The sequence below is a fragment of the Sus scrofa genome, chromosome 1 (assembly GCF_000003025.6).
Source record: "Sus scrofa isolate TJ Tabasco breed Duroc chromosome 1, Sscrofa11.1, whole genome shotgun sequence".
NCBI lineage: Eukaryota > Metazoa > Chordata > Mammalia > Artiodactyla > Suidae > Sus > Sus scrofa.
In genome coordinates, this window is record NC_010443.5 from 73,952,096 (window position 1) to 73,970,480 (window position 18,385).

At 42.4% G+C, this 18,385-nt stretch overlaps 1 protein-coding gene across 12 annotated transcripts in view; it reads right to left on the bottom strand.

The window, feature by feature from the left end:
* Positions 1-18,385, bottom strand: part of SCML4 (sex comb on midleg like 4 (Drosophila)) — a 143,827-nt gene that overhangs the window by 113,288 nt on the left and 12,154 nt on the right. For 5 of the 12 annotated variants that reach the window (XR_002343723.1, XR_002343726.1, XR_002343725.1 and 2 more), the window contains exons 1-2: positions 16,259-16,743; positions 7,714-7,812 (exon numbers count right to left, since the gene is read on the bottom strand). The exons of 1 other annotated variant lie outside the window; for it this stretch is intronic. Coding sequence is in view for 4 of the 11 variants with exons in the window: in XM_021090713.1 (XP_020946372.1) it covers positions 7,714-7,812; positions 16,259-16,379 (220 nt within the window). In the remaining 7 variants the exon portion in view is untranslated. Of the gene's footprint in view, positions 1-7,713; positions 7,813-16,258; positions 16,744-18,385 lie in introns of those variants that run through there. 6 more of the 12 variants (XR_002343739.1, XM_021090760.1, XM_021090740.1 and 3 more) reach the window with 5 other exon arrangements.

Consider the following 18,385-nt stretch of genomic DNA (forward strand, 5'->3'; position numbering starts at 1 on the left):
TTTGATTTATGATGTCTTTATCCTTGCATTGCATTTAAGCCAAATTATGAAAAGGAGGAGGAGTCAAAAGAATTTTTTTAAAATGCTTTGGGACCCATCATGGGGTCGAGCCATTTCTGTCAATCTTTGCCACCACTTGGTTAAAACGAGGGCTCTGAGTGCTGACAGCCGAGTAGCTAATTGGCGTTGGATGCCAGCCCAGCAGGAGTCCTCCTCTTCTTAGAAACTTTTTCCTCACCTCCCCCAGCCCCCTGCCTCCTCCAGTAAGACCTTTTAATGGCTGCTGAGGGTGAAGAGGAAAGCCCGCCTTGGGTAAACTTTGTGGGGCCAGGTCTCACTCAGCTGCCACAGCACAGAGATATTCCCAAGACCTCTAATTAAAATGCCTACAGTCGACCAACATGCTCCTGTTTCATTACCCAGGGGTTGCAAACTCCCTGCTAATGTGGAACACAAATTAACTAAATGCCGTGTCAGCCTTTCTGGTCCCATTACAATGTTATTGTCATATTTATTAGCACAGTTCCCTGGAGGACCATGGTTGGAGTATCTGAAAAGTGAGTTAAGTACTCTCCTTGGCTAGATGAGGTAAAGGCTTGGCCATTTCCCCACACACACATCAACTTTGCAGTTTGTGCTCACACCCACTCCCCGCCAAAGACAAGCTGGCCCACTGCTGGTGTTCCTGCGGTGGATGGGAGGTGGAGATGTTCTCTCAAATGAACTGTCTTGCATTCGAGAGGCTATAAAAGTGGTAGGCTATTGCCACCGCTTTCAAAAGAACCATTCTATTATCCATTTACGAAAATTTAGCAACCTACAGCACTTGCATGAATTAATTACTGTCTGAGGAGAAAACAAACACAACCTCACCCATCACATTGTTCCAAACCATATCAGCCTAATTGCCTAGTATTCAGAATTCAGTTTACTTTTGCACATCTCCTTCCACTACTCCCTCCTGCTTTGCCTGTCTAGCTGCCTGCTTCTGCACTCACTTGTCAGAGATATAATTTACCCAGAGTAATAGGAGACTTGAATGAGGAAAAAAGAAAAAAAAAAATCTCTTTGGAATGTTTGACAAGGAAGGAAAGACATGTTACTATCACAATTTTGTTCTTGGCAAGTGCAAGAGATGTACATCCTGCACCTTCCTTCTTCCTCTTGTCCACCAGAAAAATATATTCAAACATGCAGCAGGAGATGGTTAAGGATATAGATACTACATACAGAGTGGGTGGAGAGTCAGGGTCAGGGCAGTGACATGTGAGCTATGTCTTGAAAGACATGGAGTTTTATCACATGGAGACCTGAGAGAAGAGAATTCCAAGACACAGGGAAAGAAAATGAAAAAACACAGAGGCTTTGGGAATGTAGGGGAAAGGGCAAAAAGCTCATATGGCCTTTCTCATTTCTATTTGTGCATCTGTTTTATAATGCATTAATACAAGTGTATTATATAACCTATGAATATACATATATTGAGAATGTACACCAAAGGATTTATTTATGATGGAGAACACCGTTCGAACACTTGGTGCCCATTGACATAAGCAATGGTATCTCTCTCAGATGTTCAAGCAGTTGAGTGGCTAGAGTTGATCCGTGTCTTTCAAAGGAAACCTTGCTACAGTACATGAAGTAGGCGAAGGGAGAAGGAACTGCAGGTGGAGGGGCAGGGCTGAAGGCCATGGCTCTGGTGCAGCGAAAGGGTGCCAATGAGAGGGCCCTAGTAAGGGCAATAGAGGGTGGAGGGAGAAGAGGGAAGTGCAAAAACTCTTCTGGAAGTAGCATCAACTGGGACTTGGTTTCTAGTTGGAAGGCATGGGGTGAGGAGAGTCAGGGATTCTGAAACTTATCTTGGGTAGCTGGCAAAGCAGTGATCACTTCCATGAATTCAGAATAAAGGAGACGGTGTGGGGATTAATGAGTCCAGTTTTGGAAAATGTCAATTAATGAGTCCAGTTTTGGAAATGTTGAGTTTAAGGTACCTGTGGAACATGTAGGTGGAGATGTCCACTGAAACAGTTGAAACTCCAATCTGAAACTTGGGGTAGCTAGCCAAGAAAGTCTGTAGATATATGACCCCCTCACGTAACCAACCCTTTCTGTCTATATAGCCTTTGATCCATTTGGAAAACATGGGGAGCAGCTCTGTGCTGGGCCAGATACTCATGTGGTCCAGGGAAGGGGTAGTTAACACAAAGCCTATTCCTGGGCTGATAAGGCCAAACCTGGCACGAGCCACGTTGAGCATAGACCTCTGTCCTGGAGGTTCACATAATAATCTTGATGTCACCACTATCAGGTGAGGAACCCAAACACAGGGCACTCATTTTCACTGCCCTCCCTGTAGTCCCTCCCACTATATCTGCTACACTGAGGTCCAGAATCACTGGAAATCTTCAATCTTGGGTATCGGGTGGTATGCAGATAAAGTCACTCAAAAAGACCCCAGAAATGCCCCTGGCCTCCAAGCAAGGCAGCTGTCCCAGTGCTTTCTCTCAATGCCTGAATATCAACCAAAACCACGACAATTCACACCATCAGATATGAGTAAGGAAGGCGCTGCATTTATATGTTAACAGCAATGTATTTTCAAACTTCTTCATGCTCAGCCATCATCTACTGCCCATCCTCAAATCAGGGATTCTAGGAAAACTTTACAGGTTAACACTGCAGTGGCTTTGGCCTAGGATTCAAGAATACAAGATTTCTATCCTAGCCTTGCTACCGTCATAGTCCCTAAAGCAAGGGCATTTCAGTCTCCTTGCAACGAAGCTTGTTAACCACTACACAATGCATCTGAACATCAGTGTTAAAATTCAGGCCACAATAAAATTATTATTAATTTTCAACAGGTTAATTGGTTAAGAATAAGAAGGAAATCCTAGATTGAAAAGTTCAAGAAAATCTAGTTAAAGGAATGAAAGTTGGATTAATAATTTTCACTCAAATAGAATCTGTATCCTTAAGACTCCTTGACCCAACTGGTTCACAAATCATCTCAGGATGTCTTGTGTCCTACTGGAAGAGGCAGAATGCACTGTGGGAGCTGTGTCCACAGCATAAACTCTGGAGCTCTATCAGTACAAGTTTCCTTGTTGAGTTCCATCAACTTTATGAACTTGGTGAACTTGAATCCCTGGAGGAGGAGGAGGAGAGATAGAGGGATATTCCATTTAAAAAGGAATTGGAGGACTTCCCGTCGTGGCTTAATGGTTAACGAATCCAACTAGGAACCATGAGGTTGCGGGTTTGATCTCTGGCCTCACTCAGTGGGTTAAGGATCCGGTGTTGCCATGAGCTGTGGTGTAAGTCGCAGACATGGCTTGGATCTGGCATTGCTACAGCTGTGGCGTTGGCTGGTGGCTACAGCTCCAATTAGACCCCTAGCCTGGGAATCTCCGTATGCTGTGGGTGCAGCCCTAGAAAATACAAAAAGACAAAAAAAATAAAAATAAAAATAAAAAGGAACTGGATATATGAGACTACCTCCTCTGCCCTGAGGGGAGAATTGGAACTTTGCAAGATAGGTCCCTCAGCTATCTGGAGTTGGATTTGGCAATTATGTGACTGACCTAATATTCAAAGAAATGTAGGTGTTTGCTAAGCCATAAGAGACCATTATGAGACACATTTGCCATAGATAGTTTATAGGGAAATAGATGAAAATTGTCAGATGAAATCCTAAACACTGTTGTACACTGAATTGTATACCCCCAAAATTTATATGTTGAAGGCTTAACCCCAAATGTGACTGTATTTGGAGGGAGGCCTTTAAAGAGGTAATTGATATGAAATGAGGTCATAAGGGTGGGGCTCTGATCCAACAGGACCAACATCCTTCCAAAAAGAGGGAGAGACACCAGGGTACTCACCCACAGAGGAAAGGCCATGAGAGGACACGGCAAGAAGGTAGCCATTTACAAGCCAAGGAGAGAGGCCTCAGGAGAAGTGAAACCACTAACACCTTGATCTTGGATTTCTAGTCTCCAAAACTGTGAGAAAATAAATTTCTGTTGTTTAACCCACCCAGTCTTTGGTATTTTATTTTGGTGGCCCAGGCAGTCTAATATAGGCACTATGAATACATTTTTTTTCTTCAATACCAGAAATAGCTGTTTTCATCCTGTAAACATATAATCAAAATAAATACAACTTGTTTGTGAACTTACTTGTTTTCTTTATTGTATTTTGTGCTTGTTGTTGTTTCTTATATGAATTGACCTACCCCTACTCTCTTTAGTCCGAACAGGACCCATCATTACACAGGGTGAAAGCTCCAACCCTCTCTCAGACACTGAGGATGGGGGTGAGAACAATCACAGGCCCTGCTGATTTGCAGCACGTCATGTAAATGAGGGCTGCCCAGAAGGCCTCCACTCAAAAGGCACCTGCCTGGAGCAAAAGCTGTGTCTTCTTTAAGAGGTGCCCACCACTGATTTTATGTTCAGCAAAGATATTAATTCAAAGAGATAAAACCTCTGTCCTAGAGAGTTTTTATCCCACTTCTGAGGGTGATTTAGACACAAATTCACAGAGTCAGGACAGTGGGTAACTGAAATTGATGATGCCACATGACAACATCTAAACAAGCAGGGTCCAGAGGGGGACATGAAAATGTCCAGCTACCTTCACAGTCATGAAACATGGACCCATCATAGCGGCTATGATATCACATTGTATACATCACATCTGAGCTTCTTGTCACCACTGAGCCAGGCTTCATATTACATACTGAGACAGGGTGTCCAGTGACCCTGACTTCCAGGGCAGACGTTCTCTCACCAGAGGACCAAGCAGGCATACAACCCTGTGCGGGAGCCGGCAGGGAGCCTGAACAGCAGCAGCATACCTGTGGGCAGCCCAAGCAACTGGGCTCCCAGGAAGGCAGCCAGAACTCTGAAGGGCATCTCAAACTTCCCCAAAAGTAGAGTCACCAACACGGACAATTCTCCAAAAGCTGCTCTGAACTTTTCCAGGAGACATTATGGGAAGGATTCTGAAGATCACAGTCCTTACCGGTGAACTGAGCAATATCACCAAGCATTTCAACTCCAAACCCTCAGACCAGAAATAAGGGTGACCTAGGGCATAAAGCAATCCTTACCAAACTTTAGATCCTTAGGTAAAAACTTTGAATATTTTTCATGGCTGAATACCTCCTATGATGGTCAATTTTTATGTTTCAACTTGTGACTGGACCATGGGGCAACCAGATAATCCAGTCAAACATTATTCTGAGTTATGTGTGACATGATCTTAGATGAGATTAATATTCCAATCTGTAGAGTGAGTAAAGTTGATCTGCCCTCCCTAATGTGGATGGAGCTCATGCAATCAGGTGAAGACCTGAATAGAACACAAAACTGAGTAAGAGGGGACTCCTCCTGCCTGATGGCCTTTTCACTGGGAAATCAGGGTTTTCTTGTCTTCAGACTTGAACTAAAACATCAGCTCTTCATAGGTCTCAAGTCCACCAACTTTCAGACTGGACTTCTACCATCAGCTCTCCTGGGTCTCCAGCTTGCTGACCACAGATCTTGGGACTTCTTAGCCTCCATAATCATGTTAGCCAATTCCTTAGGGTAAATCTCTATCTGTAATCTGTCTGTCTATCTATCTATCTATATCTAACTATCCATCTATCTATCAATCTATGCTCTTAGCTCTATTTCTCTGGAGAACCCTAACAATACACTTCCTGAACCATATTTACTTAATATGTACTAAACCTTTAAATAGCTTATTTCAATAAATGCATTTTAAAATGCAACCCTGACTTATTCATAAATTTACATCAAGTATTTTTATTAAACATAAATATATAAACTAACCAAAAAGTTAAATACACACTAATTAAAATTATAGTTCCCCTGAAAACACACACACTTCTGATGGTAACTATATATGGAACTATGGAACAAAACGTCTTTCATTTCAATCCCTAGCAAATGGAGATCAACTATATTTACTAGTAAATCCTACCCTCATTTTCTTTGTTTTTTGTCTTGTTTTGTTTTGTTTGTTTTGTTTTGTTTTGTTTTTTGACCACATGTGTGGCATGCAGAAGTTCCTGAGCCAGGGATTGGCCCCGCACCACAAAACTGACAACATCAAATCCTTAACCTGCTGCATCACCAGGGAACTCCTTATGCTCCTTTTTGAGCAGAAAATCCTTTTAAGTTCAAAAATAACACAAAATTCAACAGAAAGAATGCCATTACTATGTACTTCAGTTATTAGTTGCTACATTTAATAAAACTACTCCAAACTTTGTGGCTTATTATGTAGGTCTCATTATTTTGTGGGTCAGGAATTCAGGGAAGGCTTGACTGGGCAGTTTGCTTGTGACCCCATTGGCATCAGCAGGAGGATCCACTTCCAGAATGGTACCTTCACCCACATGTTTAGTGGCTCTGTATTTCCTGCCTCTTTCTCTCTCCCTTGGTCTCTCATCCTCCAGGGCCTCTCCACAGAGTTTTGGCTTCTCACATCTAGCAGCCCTAGGACAGTCGTACTTCTTATGTCAGATGGCTCAGAGCTCCAGAGGCCCCTTACGTCTGCCTTCTGCCACATTCTATGAGCCACACAAGTCACTTGGGACAGCCCAGGCTCAAGAAGAGGGAATAAGACCACACAGCTCCATGGAAGGAATGTCAAAGAAACCGTAGCCACATTTATTTCTTCCTTCCATTCTTATGTACTGAAGAAGGCGAAAGTCCTCATGCATGGGATTTCCACATCACAGGTAAAAGTGTACCATGTATCCAAGAACAAAAGCAGGAGTCAGCTCACACTGGAGCAAAGGCATCATTCTGGAGTTGGGCACACCTGGCTTTGAGACCAGGAATACCACTTACTGGGTGACCTTGAGCCAGTTGCTTAAAGTCACTGAAGCCCAGAGGTTTTGTCTGTAGAGTGAAATGATACATTCCAGGGCTATTATGTGGATACCTAGTAAAAAGCTTTACTTTAAATGCTTTTAAGCAAACCCAGAGAATGGTGAGGATTTTACAAAGTCATTATTTAAATACTGCATTTATGATAAAACTTACACAAAATCTGAAGAAGAATGAGACATGATAGAAAAGGCCTTCTCACTTAGCTTAAAGGTGCAGTTTTTGGAGGAAATTTGCTAGCAAACATCTTCCGAAAATGTCAAAGTTGCCCCCAATTTCCTGCCATGATGTTTGAGATGGCTCTACTTAGTAATCATGTAGGGAGCTGGCAAAATAGTACCATCTTTTTTCTAACCCATAATTAATCAGGTGCTTGGGGAGGCAGGAAAGAGTGAAATGCACAGCAGGTTGGCATGCTCTGATCCACAGGTGCTCAGGGGTGGTGATAACACCCTTGCAGAGGAGCATTGTGGAAATGCCTTGGACTTGGTTTTACCTGGTCCAGTGCTGGGAGCAAGATGAGTATTCCTGCAATTACAGGACAGAGACCAGAAATGCTGGGTGCATGCAGCTGGCCCACATAATGAAGCACTGTCTCACCATAAGTGAAGACCTCATTTTTCTGAACCTAGAACTAAATTCATTTTATGTATAAACATAATGTATTTCTATTCAGCTATAATATTCTCCAGGAAGGCAATTAGTATATAAATCAAGGAAAGACTGTTCTCTGTTTTGTTCAGAATTCCAAGATTTGATTGCCATTTTAGAAAATCCTGTCACTGGCAGAAACACAAGATCATGTTACCTGAGTCCCCAGAACCATCGTGTGTTTTAGCTGCACTGGAGGTAGCAGGTGTCAAGCATCTGAGCACTTCACTGTGGCGTATGGAGTGGGATGCCTGCACTGGAAGTAATCATAAATTACATTGTCTTCAGTCCGCTTTGTATCTCAGTTATGACATCATGCTGATTTTTCTTAAATCATGAGTGTGGGTGGGTTATATTATCTGGGTGAAGTGAATTAACTAATTCACTTCAGGATTGTAAATAGGGCATTAAAAAATATTTGTAATAAAAATAAGGGTTTGAATCTGACAAGTCTGAGAGGCCGCTGTTTTAAAAGAAGTTCGCTGTGGATCAAAAATGCCTTTCCAAGTAGAAACACCAGGGAATCATTTCCTTTCTGGAACCAGCTGGACCTGGGAACAGCCCAGCCAGGCCAAGCAGGAACAGCTGGCTCTGAGCATGAAAGGGCTCTTTCTCTTCAGCCCTCACAGGTGAAAAGACGTAGATGCTTCATCAGCTTTTCAAAACTGAAGGAAAAGCTGAGTGGTCTTCATATGGCCACGTGACCATACAACAGGTTAACATAAGCCTCAGTCTCCTTATCTGTGTGGTGAAGATAAAAATAGCCCCACCCTTGCTGAGGAACTTGCAGAATTCCTCTATGGATTCAATCAAACAAATGGGATAAAGTACATTCAGTACTTTCCCTCAGCATCCTTGAGCATATGGTGCTAAGTGGGGACATGTATTTATTACCATTCTTACAGGACTGCACAGTTTACAAAGCCCCTTTCCATATACCGTTTTCTTGAACTTTATATACATTATCCCAAGTAACCCTCCCAACAACTCCTGAAATAGTATATCCTATCATCTAATAAAGTAGGGGTAACGCCAAAGAGCATGCGTGTCCTTTCCACAACACTATGCTTCCTCCAACTATGCCATCATTATCATTCATTTAATCATTCATTCATTCATTCAACAAATATATATATATATATATAGAGAGAGAGAGAGAGATAGTTTTTTTCATTTTTCTTTTTTGGCCACCCTGAGGCATGTGGAATTCTGGGACCAGGGATCAGATCCAAACTGCAGTTGCCATGTAAGCCACAGCTGCTGCAAAGCCGGATCCTTAACCCCCTGTGCCAGGCCAGGGATCAAACCTGAATCCCATGTGCTCCAGAGACACTGCTGATCCCATTGTGCCACAGTGGGAATTCCCAACAAATATTTATTGAGCACTTGCCATATTCAAGGCACTGGGCCTCAGCAGTGGGGACTGACAGGAGTATTGACCCCAGAGAGGTCCAGAGTTGCCTCGATACTTGCCCTAGGCCACACCGGTAGCCAGCCAACAGAATTTTCCCATTCAAAATCCATGCTGCCCCACTCAGATTTATTATGTGCAGCTCTGAGGACAAAAGAAGGCCCTCATGGAAGAAAGAAATTACTGGAGAAAGAAGCTGAGAGAATTTCTGGGGGAAGATTCCCTTGCTAACCATTAGTGCCCCCGACAATGGAAGAGGCAGCCTCTTGAGGGTGGAGCCTATGCCCTCTGCAGACACCAGGGGAGAGACTGAGCTTTGCCCTGGGAGGGAGGCCTTCAAAACCCATTCAATCCAAATAGCTGGGAATCACTTGAGAATCACTTAGAGACCACCTCTCAGAATATAGATTTTTACTTTTAATTCTGCCCTTCAAATGTCAGATGTTTTTCCCTCAAACTCATTATTTAGGTTATTATTTTACCCTTCCAGCTTCCACAGAGGGGTAAGCTGGCTAGAAAATGGTCTGGGACTTAAGCGACTCCATGGTCCAGTGTAAATTCCCCTTATCTTGTCCCAGGTCTGTATTCTCAGGGATGAAAAAGAAAACTCCTTGGAAACTGATGATCCATCTATCAGGCACACAAGCAGAATATAGGAAATCTCAACCAAAGGGCAGCCTGGGTCTGCTTAACTATGTCCAGGAAGCCATGTAACATACACTGCCCATGAACTAGAAATCTATAAGGACAGGCAAGGTCTTTGGTCCCATAGAAATATTTTTTCCTCAGGCATGAAAATGTCAAATATAGTCATAAAAGCAGTGGCCTAACAGAAATAGATTCTTTTCGTAATGTTTATACTTCTAGTTTATTCCACACTACTCTGGTCTCAAGCCAACTAGTAAGAACTCAGTTTCTCCGTACTTGACCTTAGCAGATTTGGGCTGCTTCCAGGGAAGCAGTGTATAAGAGACAAGCTTTTCTGAATGAGCTTTTCCTTTATTCTGCTGTCAGAAAACTTAGGTCCTTTATGTTTTACTAGGTTCATGCCAAATGACTTCTAACTAAAAGGAGGGCAATTGAAGGAAAAGATGGTATAACCAGCGCATTATACTATCACATATCTTTGGCCCCCACACATCATCATAACACTTCGCACCCTAATGAGATCCTAACTTCGATTCTCTGGAGAGAGTTTATATTCACCTGATCTCATTAACACAATGCACAGTTGAACAGCCTCTCACTGTGGGACCAATTAACTATTTCCACATCAGGCGCCACACAGCCCCAACGTATAGTTTGCTCTCATTATTTATGCTAAATACTTAGTACTAATTACATTACAAAATTCAATATAAGGGCTATATTTTCACACTGTGGGTGGTGATTTCAGGCATTAGAGCCAGTTGGGATTTTTTTTTTTTCAACTATTTCTATGCTTCGTTTGTAATTTGTGCACCAAAACTTAAAGCTCTCTACAGCTTTCTACTTGAAGCATTTTTGCAGACAAGATCTTAAAAGTGACATAATCAAACATGCTTGAGCATCTTTTGGCATCTCAAAGAGGAGAATTCTCAATAGAAGGGGGAATGCAATGATTGCTATTGGATTGACCCCTCCCCCCCCAAATCTCATGACAAAATCCCCCAGCCCAAGCAACAATGCCAATAGCATGAACCAAACCAGTGACTGGCTTCTCAGGACTGAAAAGTGACAGAACTCTATTCCCACAATAGCGTTCTTTACTGATCCATAAACCCAATGCCTCACACAACATTTTTTAACTATTTACCTTAGGATAAATGGCATGTCTTAAAAACTAATTGTTTGATTAAGCCTTGACATCACCATAATTTCCCAATAGCAAGGGCCACTAAATCTAAAAGGACTGTGAAGGAACTAGGTCAGCCTCTTTTCTGGAAGGCCATGAAGATTGACAGTGACTCCTATTGACTCCAAGAGTTTAGAAACAGTGAGGTCCAACGGAATTGTTTTAGTAACATGACCTCAGAATCCCGGCTCCAAAACAAAAACCATGAATGCCTCAAAGGTGGTTTTCACTTTGGGTTCTTCTTTTCAGTTCTTCCTTTTTTCTTTTACCAAGGCCCTGTCCAAATAGGATTCAAGTCCTGAGGCCAACCCCAGGCCTGCTCAAAGGCTTCATCCAAGGCAGACCCTCGCACACGCTGCTGCGAATGTTAGAATGTCAGTCTGGTGAGCGGGTTTTGGACTCGGCTCTGGACCTGGCTCTGGACACCAGGGAAAAACACAATCCTTGGTGTTCAACCCTGGTTTTCTCATCAGAACAAGGATGTCCCAGGTACGACTCATGGACAAATGCAAAAGGGAACATAGAAAATCTTTCCTTCAATACAAAAGAAATCTACTCATCAGGTCTGCGTGCTGACAGCCAGGCTATTACTGAGTCCTTTCTGAACTGCACCAGGGGGACCTAGGAGGGCGAGATGGTCAGGTCCTCATTGGAAGGGGCATGGAATAGGCTCTCTCCTCTGGGTTTTATCTTTGTTCAGTGCCATTTTCCCTAGGCTTAACTGGGACCCAACCAGTGTAATTCTTTGCTCTGCCCAGATCAGCTTTTTCTCCCTAGTGCCCACCTTCATGAAAGGCTGATTATTTCTTTAGGATGAATTTCAAGCCATATGTTTCCATTTGGGAAGAATTAGGGCTTTTGCTCTAGAATGGTCAGTAGAGAGACAAAAAGGGCAAAGGCTTTTATAACCCAATATTCAGCTCCCAAAAGGTGAGTCACTATTGCAAGGGCTAACCAGACAATGTCACCACCTTTCAAAGCATAGTATTGATGCCATTTTTCCCTGGCACGTTAATTTGCTCACAACAACCAACTCCATTCCTCTGCCTCTGCCCCGAATGCCTTACAGAGGCAGTAAGGCCACTACTCCACAGTCCAGCCCCTTTCCCAAAGGGCTCAAAGGAGTGTGCAATCCTTTTTAAAAAGCAGTAATACTGGGACCAAGTTCCATTTATCTGATGAATAAATGCAGCTGCTGAAAAAAAAATGCACACATACCTCCCCACAGATAAAAATTTAGGTAGAAAATGTCTGAGTTGGTGGGAGACTAAAGAGGAGTGTATATGGTTCTGTGCCACCAGATTCTCTATAGAACACAACTGGTCAAACAGTAACAATAGCAATCCCAGGAAAGCTTGCCATGTGGATGTCAGAATATACTCCCATCACTCCAGGGTGTCACAGAGACTTGGTGGAATGACTTCTCAGCCTAACACAAGGTGGGAACTGCCACTGGGTAATAAATGCTTTTCTGTGCTAAAATAGTAGTTCACAAAGGAATCACGGCAAGAAGCAAGAGGTATTTTATCTCCTCAGTGGTGGCAAAGTGCCTCTTCAGATTGAAAAATGCTGATTTATTCCAGAAGCACAAATCCTGCTGGCTGTTCGTCTCCATCCCACCCTCTTGAATGCAGGGATATTCTTGACTGGGTCGGAACTGTCAGCTTAACCCAGCAGGAAGTTTTGCCTCCACCATCCCATCCTAGCCAGGTCTCTTGGCTGAGAGAAGCAACAGCTCACCAGCGCTAACGTTTGAAGAATCCAGAGGGTTGAGAGAGAGGTCTAACTCCTGGTAGGAATGATCTGTACCCATCACACTTGCCTTCCAGCTGCTGTAGCCAAATGGCAGTGTCCCTCCTCAGGCTGCCCCTGAACGCTGCCCACAAGTGGCCAGCAGCACCGGGGAATGTGTGTGTGTTGGTGGGGGATGAGGGGCTGTTCATCGTGGAGCAGGCTGCTCTGAAGTGCTTAGCGCTCCCGTGCCTTCTTAGACACTAGTACATATAGGTCAGAACAAGCCAAATTTCAAACACCCGTGAACTCCGTAGCTCCTCTTCTTCAAGTCACAGCCTAAATCTCGGCATCTAACAAACCACGAGTGAGAGTTTGCAGAAATATGAAGGAACAAACCCTCGCCAGAACTGAAACCGAGATAAATGCAACAACAATGAAAAACACTTAGAACCTCGTGGGCTTGTAGCCAAACACTTGAACTCGGTATGTACGTACCATTAAATGCAGGACTCATCACAGTGATTTACAGCAGAGATTCTAGCAGAGATTTATGGCAGAGACTGGCATGAGCTCTTGCAAATGCAGAGGTTTGGGAGGGAAAGGTAGAAAAGGAGGCGAAGAAAGAGAAAGCGACAGATGCAAATGCAATTCAAACACTCTGAGCCACTCTTTCAACCTCAGAAATTCTACCACAGTTTGGGTGATCCTAATGGTCTTTGAATCACGTTGGAAAATGTCACAATAGACATTTGAATTAAAATCCAGCAGGTTCGCCAAAAGACCAATTGTTAAAAATTGGCAAGATTCCAGAGAACTTACTAGACTGCATACTGCCCAGGGCTGAGAGAATTACTAATTCCAGAGAAAGTTAATTATCACCTTATTGATAAAGGGGTAATTTTTTAAAGCTTATGGTGTGGCTTTTGTGACTCATTAATTAAAATTTAGAGTAATTTACTAGACACAGTCGAGGCTTCTGTTACATTATATATGTACCAAACCATTTGATTTTTTTTCCAGGGGATGTTTTTAATCCCTCTTACCGCTCCTCACCTGCCTGCCTTTGAAGGCAACAAAAACATTAAAAAAACGAGTAAATCTCAAACTAGCCTTTTGGGAGGTTGCAGGATTAAGAGAGATGACCAAGGAGGCACTTAAACAAAGCTCTCTCCTTAGAAATGACAAATTTGCTTGCCGAAATTAGGAAGCACATGTGCTCACATCAAAATGGACTGCTTTCACAAATTTCATTTCCAAAATGCTAGATGGAATTTCCTGCCTTTTGATAATTTGATGGGAAAAGAGTCTTTGTTTATTTCTTTTGCCTTCTTTCCCCCACCATCGCCGAATAAATGCTGATGCTCGGGGAAAGAGAAGCCGCACCGAATGAAACTGAAGGTGTTGGACTCTGAAGCCCCAGCCCGATGAGGGTTAGTGTCGCCTCCGATCTCCCCAGGACGCTCGAATCACTAAGCACCCCCAGCCACCTGGTGTCACTGTGCTGCTGAGGCTTGCAGGGGTACAGGCTTGGGGAGAACCACGTCTGAGCTCTGCCCAGGGACCCAAGGAGCCGGGCTCCAGCTCCGCCCCAACCCCTGCAGGGACCCCAGGCTTCGCTGGAGGGTGTCTTCAGCAGCGTGTGGATGTGTGTGACGTGTCCTCTCGCCACACCAAACTGTCAACAGACCTACAAACACTCTAAAATCTAACTCCCCACATGTAAGGAAAGGTGGTCTCTCTCTGAGCATTCCCTGTTTTGATTTAAGGGAACTTCAGCAATGTTTTCCTCAAACTTATGGAAGTATTTAAGATCCAAAACTGAGAGTTAAAAAAAAAAAAAAAAAAGCCACCACAACATGAGAGGTTTAGCCCAATCTGCTTGTGATTTTTCACATCATTTAAAGTTTAAATTTTTTTTTAAATTCTGTCTTTGTACTTTGGGGCATCACTTGAATTTTATAATTAGCACATATTATTTCACATTTTATAAGTCATCACTTTTTCGAAGTTTCATACAGAACTTCTCACAGCAGAGGAGAGTATTTGGGACCAGCTTGTTTTCTGGCAGCTGGTCTGCTTGTCTTACCTGCTGTTGGAGGAGCCCTTGTGACCCCAGCCCCCAGAAGCCAAGAACCAGAAAGTGAAACTGCTTCTGCTGGTTTCACTTGCCTTGAAAACACCCCATCAAAAGCAAATAAATGACCGAAAGCAATTTACTCTTTTTCTTATTGTTTTCTGTTACTGTTCACATATCGGTTTTGTTGTTCTTATTTGGGTGGGTGGGTGGGTTTGGGCAGTAAAATAAAAGTAATTTTAGTGGCATAGGGAAGAAAAGTAAATAGTGAAACTTATAAAAGAACTGGGTTTTTGTGGAATTTGCACTTTTCTTATAATTCCACGAATCAAACAGACATAAATTTACCAAAAAATTACAAAGTCTCTCCACATACAATTGTGAGCTAAAGAAAACACGTTCATATTTTTTACCATATCTGTCACGAATATGTTTGAAAGATGAAGATTGTAAAGCTACCGAACAACTTCCCTAAAACTGATGGTTCTACATTAACATTTTATTTGAGTTTAGATGATTCCCTGCTGCTGCTTCTCTAGGTAATCTTCACCGAGAACTGTTGCTCAAATACTCGCCTCATTTTTTCAGGCTGGTTTGACCAAACAACACACAAAAAAATGCTCCACACGAATACTGCACCCTTAGGTAGTTTACTTTTCCACACTATAAATTCCTTCATAGTTATTTTTATGCTTTCACTCCAAATATTTTAATTTTTTTTTAAGTCTTGAGAAAAAAGAAGCAGCTATGTTTCTCACTCTTCAAAAAATGATTCCTCCGGTTGAAAAGGAAGAAAAACAGAATATACAACAAATGTCTGGATTCTGAAGTGCCAGGATTACTTTCTCAAAGACCACAATGTCTGAGACTAACCAAAAAGCCACTTTCTCAGGAAGCTACTGATTGTCTGACCCTCCTGAACACCGTCTTAGAGCCTCCTTGCTTCACCATTACAGGTGGTGGAAAAACCTTTGATTTGGCACCTCAACCACTGGTCAAATGATTTACATGCAGCCAGCACCTCACCCTCATCCACTGTCCTGTCCCGCTCGCGGCAGCAACCTGGAGAGGAAGCTTCATGGTGCCAGGTTCCAGTCACACAATGTCCCACCTGGGAAGGAGGTGACTCTGTACTGGAACTTGGGAAAACTGCTCCTGACAATCCACAGTCACCTGTTTTTTGTCCCCCCCAAACTAACAAATACCAGCAACTGACAATAAACACTTTTCTCATCTGTCCTGGTAAATTAGGAAAATCCAGCACAAAGACATATGAAATACCCATCTGAGATATAAAAAATAAAATTCAAGTTAAAAACAAAACATTCTTGCATGTTCATAGCACATTGATTGTAAAAATTAAATTTTAGGTAAATATTTTTATCTGAAGACAAATGACATTTTTTTTTAAATTAAAAACCAAAACAAAGCAAAGTGAAATCATCAAAGTGATAAAATTAAAAAGCTGTCCAATAATTTGAGTTCACATATGGGGAAAAAAATCACTTTCTACATATTCAAATGCAGAATGTACAGGTAGTGTATGTACCCCAGACTGTAAACTATATAATTCTATGCTGTATCTTTTTCTCTGAGATCTGGTTAAGAAATCAAACATTGTATTTTGAGTAGGAAGAACTAAAGTTTACCTGCTGGCCTCAGCGGTTTTAGTGCAGGGCACTCATGCATTGCCATAGAGGTAGGCATGCAACCCAGAAGAACTGAAACAGGTAACCTGTCATGCTGACAGTGAAAAGAGAAGGATCCCATGTCAACAGCACACCCTCCAATTGTGCATTTCCCTTACCTACAGCTCGTTCACCAGAGCCTGATCAGGTTCTTTACCAGGCCGGGAATGTTGACTCAGAAGACAGATGACTTTCAGTACATGCAAATCGAGTATTGCAAAAGCTAGTCTTCCACCCGTGTGTTAGTAGCTCACAGTTAGTCTCCAGCAGCCCTGCTCTCCGGCTGCAAACATCTCATTAGACTAATGCATTCAGCACAGGCAGAAAACTCGATTTACCATAGCTACAGCAATGAATTTCCATTACGATGACAGCTTCAACCACATCATGTCCGGAAAACCAGCCAACCACTGGCTTTTAAAGAACACACACATTTTACATGCAGAAAACGAGGCATGTGTGTATGTATGTATGTGTGTGTGTGTGTGTTTCGTGTTTCCTTCCTCTCAGCAGCCCAACTAAGAGAAATATGCAGTGTAGCTTTTTGCCGACACAAGCTGCAAGGTAATGACACTTCTGCTTCTTTGGTAGTTACGTCCTTGTAATAACCTGAATTATGTCACAATTGTCAGAATGGGTGTTTTTGACATTTCGGTTTTTATTACCCCTCCTCTGTTGCCATAGAAACCAGACTGTAACATCATCTCTTTGTCCCAGTCCTGCAGCAGTGTGGGCTAGCACCGGGCTTATAAGATACTGGTAATCTGAAGGAGTGAATGTTTGACTTTGAACAAATAAAACAAAAAGAAATATTCTAATGATGTTGTTCGGGACAAACTATGTGTTTGCCAGAGGAGTGCACCTGCATAGGGAAGCACACAGTGGTCATACGTGTTAACCCACAGCTGCATATGACACGTGTGGTCAGATATTTAGAATGGGGCATTGACTTGGGCTCTGGATTGGTTTGTAAGTGCAGAAGCATAAATATGGTTTACACTCACAAACGTGGTCAGGGCCTGCATGGGGGGGCATGGTCCTCACATGGGAAAAGAGCTGCTATTCATCCTCAAGGCCCTATTGTGTTCTCTGTGGCAAATCAATTTATACTGGCAAAGGGACTTTTTCTTCTTTTTTTTTTTTGTAAAGTGGAGCAAGGTTCCCAATTGTCCATTTCATTCACCCCATTCTGGCTTATTATTCCCAAGTATTTCCTACAAGATGAAACATCCATTCAGTATGTGACCACCCGCAGGCTTACTCCTGGGGCTGAGCAACAAGCAAATTTAGCCAGGACTAAACATCAACCAGGGCTAATTAAGGCTTAGGCCACAACTTGGACAGTCACAGGGAGTGAAAAAAATAAAATTACAACTGGAGGTTTTTCTGAATATATATACAGAATTACATCAGAAAGAATAAGAAATCTCTCTCCCCAAATTATAAACATAGAAAAAAATCAGGTTTTTTGAAATCGAAGCATTGTACTTATTGACCAAGAAGTAAATTCACTGCTCTAGTTCACTTAATCATCTAATTTTGTTGTTTTGTTTTGTGTGGGAAAAGGCAAGTGTGGTAATTCTACATTTGGGTCATATAATATAAGCTGATTTCATTAAAGGAGGAGGATAAAGTAAAGTTAGGAAGAGGAGGAGGAAAGAAAACAGGACCCAGTGGATGATTTCAATGTGGCCAGCATTTCTGCCGTAGACACAGTGGTTACATTTCTGCCCATGACCTTGAACACAATCCTACACTACACTCAGTGAAGCACCCTGGCCTAAGGTGCTAGACCAGGCTTCACTGTAAAATGCTTCATCAGATAAATTAAATTAAAATGTCCTAAATAATCAGAAACATTTCCCAAATCCTATAAAAGAAGAAAAAGTCTTGGCAGGATCTGCCTGAAATAAAGGAGTTTCCAGTTTCCCTAGGTCAAGTGTGTCTGGGATGCAAGCACTGGCCTCACAGATCAATTGCATAATGAGGCTTAAAATGCAAAGTAACTAAACCTGATTTGCTTTAAAAAAAAAAAAAGAAGAAGAAGAAGCAAGAGAGATAGACAGATAATCCTATTGAGATTTCTTT